Here is a 10,984-nt window from a genome sequence, read left to right as displayed (position 1 = left end):
CATTACTACAGTATATACTGCCAGACATGATTGATGTTTTGGTTGGTTTTGTGGACTTTTTTTGCCCTCTTAAATTTTTGTGAAGGTAGGCATGATGGTGCCTGCCTGGAGTTGGAGTGGCTGAGAGAAATGGATCTCAAGTCTGGAAGTTCTGAGCTGCTATACAACTAAAGTTGACAGTGTTAGCACACAAGACTACCTAAGGAGGGGCAAAATTGCCCAAATCAGAAAAACACAACAGATTAAAACTTCCATAAAGAAAAGTGTTATGATCAGGTCTATGAGTAGCCATTGTATTTCTGGATCAAGGGAGATGAAAAATGAGATCTAGACTCAAAAAAAAAAATTGTCAAAAAGGACAGCTTTCTGAGTAGTAAAGAGGGATATATTTGGCAATGAAGGAAATAAAAAACAAAATATATGAATATCAAAATAAAATTGGTGGGGCAGCTGGGTAGCTCAGTGGAGTGAGAGTCAGGCCTAGAGACAGGAGGTCCTAGGTTCAAATCCGGCCTCAGCCACTTCCCAGCTGTGTGACCCTGGGCAAGTCACTTGACCCCCATTGCCCACCCTTACCAATCTTCCACCTATGAGACAATACACCGAAGTACAAGGGTTTAAAAAAATAAATAAATAAAATTGGTGAATTTTAATATATCTTCTATTAAAATGCCTTGATCATAACCTGATATTAATTTAATCAGTGGCAAATAACATTGAGCACTCAGAAGATTTTGTATTTTAATTCACACCTCAAAAATATGAGTAATGAACTGTGACAGAAAAAGAATGATATTAGTAAGCGTATTTTTGAGTCATCTTTGATAAATGCTTAAGATTGACAGAACACATAGTAAGAGGAATGTATAACAAATGGACAGGTCAAGGATAATGGTGATGTTTAAAAAATGTTTTCAAGAAACCTCAAGGAACATCTTCTGTCAGTTAGTAAATAAACACTTATAAATTATCTACTATATGCCAGGCACTGTATTAAGTACTTAAGTGTTAAGTAAAAGCATATTAAGTGGCCATGCATGAAGGAATTATAGGAGGACATGGACAAGAATCATGCAAAAGGAGGTGAGAATGGGTTGCCATCCACAGTGTATTTATAGTACACTAGTGAGATTGAGGATCCACTGAAATTTTGAAGTATTTAAAAATATTGCCTAAAGAATATCAACAGTGATCACTACTTTAAAAAGCTATTTAAGGAAGACAAATGGTTTAAGTAAAGTATCTAACTTTTTCAAAACAAATAAATATAGATATATCCATGTACCTACCCATCCCCCTCAAAAGTGCTATAGACAGTACTAGTCATCACCATTTTTACGTTACCCTCTCCAATTTAAACCAATAAAAAATTAAACAAGAATTAAATTAAGTTTCAGGGTATAATATAGAAACCAGTTCTAGAAACTATAATTATATTATTCTTTTTACCCTTTTTACCTATCTTCCCCTACATATGGATGAGATGTAAGACTCTGCCCCGCTGACACCAACCTACCAAAAAAAATTCTGAATTTACCAAAATTAATATTTAATGATCTTTCAAACTACAAAGCATAGGAAAAAACAATTTCAGTTTTTGGGGACCTCTTCCCGCTATCATTTTAAATATTTAATTCAGACAAGAAAAAGTAACAAAATGAAAAGAGTTGTATTGAGGATTTCTTTATTGTGTTTTCCAGTAGACAAAAAGAAATAAAGATTTTCTGATAAGAAAAAAGAGGGATAAAAAGGACATTTTGTAATTGAACCAGTATCCAGTAGCAAATAAAATTTAGTGTTCAAAAAACTTGTGAATTTTGTATTTGAATTTAAATTTCACAAACATACAAGATTAATGAATTATAGTAGAAAAAGACATCAACAATAGAAAGCACCTTTTCCATAGAAAGTCATTTATGAAAAGTTTTTTAAAATGTTGCTTAAGGAAAACACAGTAAGGTTATTTAAGAAAGGTCATTGAAGGAAGACATAAGTGCTTCAAGAGGAATCGGCACTGGACTTGAAAACATTAGTGTTAAAAATCTGCCAAGACTCTGAAATGCTAAAAATATTCCTCTACAACCTTATTCATGCGATGTCGCTTTTATTGAAACACTTGCCAGACAAAGGCAAAAATCAATTACTGGTATTTTTAAATAAAAATATAAATCCTAGACTACAAATTTTCCTGGTTTGCACACCATATATAAAGGTCAATACCTGACCTTCATTGATCAATTTCTAAGTCATTAAAAAAATACAGTATCAAATCTATACTACCCTCCCCAGAAACTTGAGGAAATATATAATATCTTTTAAGTTGTGAGAGTGTGCATATATCTGTATGCATCTTTGTTTAAAGATATGACACACAAACACCACCTTATTCTGCTAATTAACTTTCAGCATACTGTAAACATCTCTTCCCTAAACCTGGACATCTCAAAAAATAGTCTTTGGTATTACTAGTTATTATTGTGCTTTAAAACAGAACCTTAAGGGATTCCTGTAGCAGTTAATGCCACTTGCACATTAAAAGATATAAATAAGGAAAAATGCACTTGGAATAAGTTATAATTAGCTGCTTTTGCATAATTTCCCAAAACTACAGTGTATGCCTAGTCACAGTTTTATAAGAAAGTATACCTCTTTTTTAAATTCCCTAATTCTAAGTAACACTTATGTTTGATGGACAAAATCCCACTTCTGGAATACATCCGATGGATTACATGACACCAAGCTTGGATGCTCTCCATTTCCCGTAAGACACATGTTTAGTGATGGATTGTACAGTAGATGATCCTGGGGTGAAGATAAGAAAAGAGACATTCAGTTTCATGCTGATCAAAAAGCAAACAAATTTCAAATTCTTCTTGTGGCAAAACAGTGAATCTCACATCACTCCTAAGTATGTTGCCTCATTTGCTTTTTAGCATAACAGGAAAACTTTTACAAATAGTTTTCATAGTTCCTCAGTTACTTTACAGTTGTATCACTTTGATCACTACAGCATCTTGAAATGTACATGAAGGTATAATATTAAAGAATTTAAAAAAAAATCTTAGCAACTCTAGGACCAAATAATCACTGAAATGTATCTGAAGGGGAAAACAGTATCAATTAAATTATATATCCTTAAGGCTTGACTTTTTAAAAGTCTTTTTATACTATTCCTGAAATAATGAATTTATTTCACGTAAGATTATTGATTTAGACTTTCATGTTAGAGTTTAAGTTTATAACAGGCTTTAAAAAGGCACATCCAACTTTAAAGAAGAAATGGCGTTTATTACCAAGTACATGAGCTTAGTAAGAATGGTACCTATTTTATGTAAGTTGGGATGGTTTCTCTGTAAGGAGGCAGAGAAGATCTTTCTCAGGATTATCACTGGTTGGGCTTTCTTGTAACTAGAGGTTGATTAACTGACCCAGTCTATAATGAATTGGTGTGGAACAATTAGCATAATTTGTCTTTGAAAATGTCTTCCTGACCAATGCAGCTTGGCTGTCATCGGGAATGAGAAAGTAGAGAATAGAATTTTATTAGCAACCTTTCTAACTTTGAAAACAGAATCCTTTTAATCATTCTAAGTTGCTTTTATTTCATTTTATGATCCACAAATGTGTCACTGTATTCTAACCAAGAATCTTAATCATTTAAAAGGTCTGAGTTGAATCTTGCTCAGAAAAATGAGAAAGTGTCAAGTAATTCAAAGGCAAGAATGAAAATTTTTTTCTCTCTTATCTAAAAGAGAAAAAACCAAGAAGGATTCATAAAATATCAAAATATTGCCTCAAATCATACACAGAAAATATTTACCAGAATACATCTTGAGGTTGTAAACTTCATGAATTAAAAGATACGTAGATATTGATAGGAAGTACAATGAAATAGAAACATTGGTAGAAAAAATGAGTAAGCTTATCAGTGTAGGAATAACAAAAATATGTCTAAAATATTTTATAAGTAGGGTTGACACCAGCATAGTAATTGACATGGTAGAAAATTTCTGATGGCTATTATAAATTAAGAGACATTTCACATTTTCCTCCTATTGTGTAAATGCTTGCAGTCTAACAAAAATAATTCCATAAAGTTATAAATTAACAAATACCTTTCGAATTTCCCATTTCTGTTCATGAACGGTAAGTGTTTTCTGACCTTTGTAGCTACATGCCTTCATCTGAACCGGGCCTCGAAGAGCATGAAGACATAACTCTTGCTGGATGCTATGCCTAATTTCATGCTGTTCAGAATATTCAAAATACTATAGAGAAAAGAAGAATTCTATTAGATACTAAGCAGCTGCATAAGAATGACAGTTCCATTGTAGAACAAAATACTTTCAATAAAAGTACATTGTAATAAACCTATTTTAAATCACCAGCTTATCTTGTGACCAAGCAAGATGCCAGGGGATCTGGGTTCTAACTTACCTCGTTTCCTCACTAACTATATCAGTGATTTCCAAAGTGGGCGCCACCGACCCCTGGTGGGTGCTGCAGCGATCCAGGGGAGCGGTGATGGCCACAGGTGCATTTATCTTTCCTATTAATTGCTATTAAAATTTTTTAAAAATTAATTTCCAGGGGGCTAAGTAATATTTTTTCTGGAAAGGGGGCAGTAAGCCAAAAAAGTCTGGGAACCACTGAACTAGATAAAATTTAATTCAATTTCCTTATCTGCAATTTCTTCATATTTTAGTATTTTAAATTTGTTAAGATATTTCTCAAGATATCTTTGCTATCTTAAATTTCCTTATTTATAAAACAAGGGAATTGTTTTATGTAACTTCTGATATCTTTTCAATTTCTAAGATTCTATGATCCTATTACTCCTTTCATTTCTCAACTACATAAATATTACAGTAAAATATGTGATTGAGAACACATACAATTTACACAAAATCTTAACAATTATATTACAAAAGAAGATAGGACCTACATTAGTCCATGACCAACATGGATCCCCTTATAAGGGAGGTAATATCTGGCTCTTATTCTTTCAATCCTAAAATATAGGAAGACCAACAAGAAAGTTGGAAGATGATGAACAGAATCCTAAAAACACATGAATCCTTGGTGCAGCACCAACACCCACAAAACTACAGAATAGGTTGTAAGAAGCACATGCATTTGTTGATTTTTCATTTAAAAATATGCTGTCCACATCTTTTGTGGTAGCAAAAAACTTGCAAAACTTGATGCCTACCACTTAATAAATGGCTAAAAATTATGACATGAGAATATAATGGAATTTCACCATGCTGAATGATGAATACAGAGAAAGATGGAAAGAGAAGCAAAGAAAGTCAAGGAAACAATAGACACATTTATGACAAAAATATAAATAGAATTACAAAACTTCAAAAAAGTATTTTGCAAAATGACAAAATACAAGCTTGGCCCTCAATAAAAGAAGAAGTTGGGTTGGTCCACATGATACAGGTTTCTGATATACTAATCAGTTTTGCTAATTTTTTTCTTCCTTATCATTCTTACTTTAAGAAATATTTATCTTAATAAGTAATTTATTACATAATATATTAGATTTATTCCTGGGAGAGGGAGAGATTGGAAAATCTGTGTTAAAGACACAAAAGAGATCAATAAAAAATTTTTTTAAATGCTGTTTTTTTCAAGTAGTTCTGTTTTTTTTCATTTTCATGTCAGCTTCCACTTATTTTGTGAAAAACCTTTCCATATTAATCATATTAACTTTTCAGCTGACTGGAAAAGAGCTTTCTTTTTACTGAGGCAAAACTAGAATGACAAAATCATACAAATCTAGCTGGAAGGGGCTTTAGTGACTTCTGAGTCCAATCCTCTCATTTTGCAAATAAGGAAAGTGAATGTTAAGTGACTTGGCCAGAGTCACAAAGGTAATAAGCATCTGAGTTAGGATTTAATCCCTTCTTGACTGCCAGCCTGTGCTCTATTTACTATACTATACTGCCTCTGAAAGGCATAAAATACTTTGGTTATGCTTTTGAAAGAGGGATTTTTTTTGCCGTAGTATGGATAAGTAAATAATCAGTTGAAGTAAGAAAAACCTGCTCTCAAGGCTTGCCATTTCAATGTCCTAAGCAACAACTTATAGAAGCTCTTTACCTAGCATTTGTGATTTTTTTTTTTTAATACTCTGGGGACTCTATTTCAATACAATTGACTCCCTTTGTAATCCTGTGTTTTATCTTATGCATTTAAAAACATTACTATGAAGAGGAGCCCATAGACTTCATTGACTGCCAGAGAGGCTCATGATACAAAAAAGGTTAAGAAAGCGTGCTTTAACACCATGACTTAAAGAGGAGTTGCTGAACTGCACTGATAGAGGCGAGTTTTACCCAAAATTCCCTACAGTAACACAAGTCACAGGGCTGAACCATCATAAGCAGTTTTTTAAAAAGATAAGACATCTTTCATGCCTTAAGAATACAAACAAAATGCCTCTCTTTGGGAGTTCAGAGAAAGGAAAATTTTCTTCTGGCTAAGGAAAGAAAAGATTGGGGAAGGCTTCTTAAAGAATCTATCATTTGAAATAGTTTAGGAGAGAAGGGAGGAGGAGGCAAAGGGCATTCCATGCGGAAGGAACTTCATCAATCAAAAGTGCAGAGAAAGGAAAATAGGGATCATGTTCTGGCAATAAGTAAATAATCCAATTGGAGTGGATAACATAAATTAAGATCAAGGGGATTGTGGAGAAAATATCTGATACTCTTTTATAAAAGAATGAATTTTAGAGAACTTCTGGGTCACATGACCAATAAGATAGAGAACTAGGCATTTTCTCTGAATCTCACGTACTCTCAAACCTCTCTGAAACAGAGATTGTGCACCAGAGATAAAACAACTTCAGATGTCTTCATAGGTCTAGGTCTCCAGGGTCAGGAACACCCCCAAAAGGTAATAAAATCTATGAACTTTGCTTGACTTGGACTCTCTCTGCAACCCTTCCATGGCAGCAAGGCTTCCTTATGCAGCCAGACCCATGGACTTACAAAAAAATACAATTCCATGTCTCAGTCTCCCACCTGCTCCTCCTTTAAGCACCAAACTTTCTTGCTGCAAAAATCTTTATGGGTGAGTGGAAGAACAGAAGGAAAGGGGCAAAACATAAGTCGAGGCATGAAATAAAGGTAAACTGCAAATTTTAGCATGCGCACACACATGTACACACACGTACACACACACACACAACACACACACACACACACACACACACACAAACTCAGAGAGACAAACTCCAAATGACAGAAATTGGCCCAAGTTGCAATAGTATCAGCACATCTGTGAATTCTGTACTGTCAGACCAGAGAACTGAGGAACAGAAGCAACCAGACAGAATTCTATGTGGTGGGCTGAACAGTATTCCGCTAATCTTGGGACAAAAAGAACCTAGAATCAAGCTGGGTCAGATCTTCCCCCTAAGCTCATTTTGGTACAGAGGTCTTAAGCTGGTGAATCATGTAACAGAGGACCCTTTGACACTTTGAGAGCTAGTCTCCAAGGGAATTACCATCAGAAGTGAGGAAATCAGGAATATAAAGGTAGAAAATCATGAAATTCCCAAAGATCCCAGAAGTAAAAAAATTCAAAGACCTTAAGCATAAGCATATAAGCCAACAGGGAAAATATTCATAGCAGAAGGAAATATGACCTCCAGATCTAGTAAATGAATTCAGGTACCAATAAATAAATAAATATTGCAAAACAAAGGAAAATAATCCAACACTTGATGAGACAAGAGGACCCTGTGAGTTTTGAGGAGAACACGGATTTAAGAAATGAGACTTGTAAGAGCAGAATTTATGGCCTGTATAATAAAAATAATGGGCAGAATAGAATATGAATATGTAATGGTCTCACCAAAGAAATGAAAAAGAGGACAACTGATTAGGAATACAAGTATACAGAAGTAAAGGATGAAAAGCAAAAACCCAAACCCCAATAATATTAAAAGAAAATATGCTCTCTATTCAAGCAAAACATATTACTTATTGAAGACAGGATGGAAAGAGACAATCCAAGAAATAAAGGTTTCTAGGGGCAGCTTAGTGACCTATTGGACAGAAAACCAGGCCTGGAGACAGGAGGTCTTGGATTCAAATGTGAACCCCCCAGAAACTTCCTGGGCAACTCACTTAATCTCATTTGCCTAGCCCTTACCATTCTTCTGTCTTGAAACCTATACTTAGTACTGATTCTAAAGCAGAAGGTAAGGATTTTTAAAAGAAAGAAAAAAAAAGGAAAAAGAAGTCTTAGTCTCTCAAAAGAACACAAATCAAAAAACCTAAACACCATAAAGCAAGAGAAAATTTCCCAGAATTTCTGAATTCCCAGAATTTCCCAGAATTTTCCCAGAAATTCTGACAATTTCTGTCAATTGAAACAATCTGCAAATCAAGACATATGGTGGTTTGACTTAATCATTCAATCCAGAACACGAAATTCTATAAGCAATCAAGAAATATTTTCAAATACAGAGGAAAGGAATTCTTGCACCCATCCATAGGAAAGAATGGAATAATATATTCTGAATAACAAAGAGCACAGGATGTACTCTAAGTTGATTTACCCTGAAAATTTGAGCTTAACTACAAATGAAAAAAGATGGATATTAAGTAATAAAAAAGGCATTCAAAACATTCTTAAAAGGATTTTTTCATCAGTGTATCACATTGCTAGCTGTCATAAAAACCTAATTTTTAAATATATTAATTATTTATATCTTCTAAAATGAAAGTACGGGGCCTTAATTCAGTAAGACATCTTCCTGAGTTCAAGTCTGGTCTCGGACGCTTATTAACTAAGTCACTTTGGGCAAATGGTTTAACCCTGTTTGCCTTAATTTCCTCATCTGTAAAATGAGCTAGAGAAAGAAGTGGCAAACTACTCCAGTATCTCTGCCATGAAAATTGCAAATTGGGTCAAGAAGAGTTAAGACAGAACTGAAATGACTGCAAAACAACAACAAAATGAGGTGGGAAATGTAAGGTGAAAGAGGTAATGCTAAGACAATTAGGACTAATTCTTGGTTTTCTATTCTTGGGTCCATCATTGATTCTAATTGTTTTCCTTAGTCTCTTCAAAATTTATCCTTAGCTATACTAGATTCACTGGTATCAAGAGATGGGGACTAGGGTCAATCAGGTTAAGGAAAGATGAATGAGAGGAAAACTGGGTGGTGCTGAGGGAAAAGAAAGAACTCTTTATCTTCTTAGGTCTCACATTTTCAAGGCTTCATACTTTTTACACTAGACATTTTCCTTGCAGGCCCAAAGAGATAATACAATCCTGCTCAGCTGTATTGTAAAGGTCAAGGAGAAAAAATTTAGTGAATATATTTTTACAAAGTTTTTCTGTTTTTATTTTCCTCAATAAATAGAAGTTTATCCAATTTCTGCATAGGATAATTTCCTTCAAAACACAATCTTTGTAATTTTCTAGTAGTTTCATGCTAACAAGAATAATATTTTAATAAGCCATTACTAGCAAGGTATTTTAAAAAGTAAATTATATTATTAATAAAATGGAATGAATTAATCTCATTTTCTCATTTGAGGTTTCTGCTGGATGGATGGGCAAGCAAGTTATATAGACACAAGCTGCTGCCATGATCAAAGAAGCAATTATATGTAAAACAGCATACTCCTTATACCTTAAATACAAATGATATAATTTTATCTTAATTCACTTATCCACAAAATGGATAGTGCCCAAAGCAAAATGTGATCCTGAGAACAAAATATTAGGCTATAAGGAAAAAGCAGCAATGTTTAATTTACATAAATCTACATATGCTGATATGGAGAATATATTGTTTAATGTAGTACTTTACCTGATTTCCTCCAAGAAAATGACATGTATACATAATTAGTGGCTTGCCACCTTGGTTGTTTTCTCCAACATCCAAACATAAATGGCGGCCTATATTTTGTATCTGAAAAAAAAAATTTTTTTTCCCCAAGTTAGTCATATTTAAAATTAAAGAAATTATTTATATATGAGTTCAATTAAGATAAAAAAATGTGAATAAAAAAACAGATCATTAGTTATAAATTTTTCTTAAGTAACATATCAACAAGTTCAACATTCTTGGGTAGTTGTTCCATGGTCAACAAATAATGATTTTACAAATCAGTCAAAAAAAAAAACCCACAAAATTTCAGGATTGGAAGGGTGTCTGAATGGGTTTAATGAGTAGTCAATGAGGAAAAAAAGAAAATACTTACATATCCAGATATTACAGGGTTAAGATCTGGCACATATATTTCTGGATAAATATTGTTTAAATACCAAGTAAAATTTTTACATTGGAGACGGTGTCTTATATCAAGTCTTTTTGAAATATCTCCAAAGGCTTTCTGAAGGAAAATAAGAAAAACAACAACAAAAAAACTATAGGATATCTTGTATGAACCTAGAACTAATTTTAAATTTTATAATATTCTTTTTTGGGTGCTCATATTTAGGTTTCTCAAAAACTCTGGGCTACCACTGAGATTCAGATTAATTGTACTAACTGGTGTCTAGCTGACAATCTGTCTTCACTGAAGGAATCTATGCTGTTTCAGTGACTACAAAATCATGACAATGCTTGCTCTACTATTTTTGCCATATTCCTTAAAAATGACAGAACTTCTCTCAACCAAAGACAGTCACTAAAATTTGTAGGCTATGAGATGGAAAGGACCTTACAGATTAATTGGCCCACTCCTCTTTATTTAACAGTTTGTGGAAATGATTTGCCCAAAGTCAAGTGATAGATAAGTGACACTGTTGGAACTTGAATGGAGCTTTTGAGTCCAAATGAATTAAATTTGGAGTGGCAATAATTTACCAGGCTTATCTATGAATCAATGAAACACACACTTTACCAGACATAAATAAAAGCATTCATAGACTCTAACTCCCTCCTATTTACATTTAAGAATGCTAAAATAATAGGATTTTTTAGATGGCATTTCTCAAATTTCACTTT

General features: G+C 33.5%; 1 protein-coding gene across 1 annotated transcript in view; it reads right to left on the bottom strand.

The window, feature by feature from the left end:
• Positions 1–2,588: 2,588 nt before the first annotated feature.
• Positions 2,589–10,984, bottom strand: part of GALNT3 (polypeptide N-acetylgalactosaminyltransferase 3) — a 28,808-nt gene continuing 20,412 nt past the window's right edge. Inside the window, exons 7-10 of the mRNA XM_044666528.1 lie at positions 10,236–10,367; positions 9,842–9,943; positions 4,116–4,268; positions 2,589–2,802 (exon numbers count right to left, since the gene is read on the bottom strand). Coding sequence (XP_044522463.1) covers positions 2,680–2,802; positions 4,116–4,268; positions 9,842–9,943; positions 10,236–10,367 — 510 coding nt within the window. The 3' untranslated portion in view covers positions 2,589–2,679. The remainder of the gene's footprint in view (positions 2,803–4,115; positions 4,269–9,841; positions 9,944–10,235; positions 10,368–10,984) is intronic.

This window comes from Gracilinanus agilis, chromosome 3 (assembly GCF_016433145.1).
Source record: "Gracilinanus agilis isolate LMUSP501 chromosome 3, AgileGrace, whole genome shotgun sequence".
In the NCBI taxonomy this organism is placed as follows: Eukaryota; Metazoa; Chordata; class Mammalia; order Didelphimorphia; family Didelphidae; genus Gracilinanus; species Gracilinanus agilis.
Note: the sequence above shows the minus strand (reverse complement) of the source record. Positions and strands in the feature narration are given on the sequence as shown.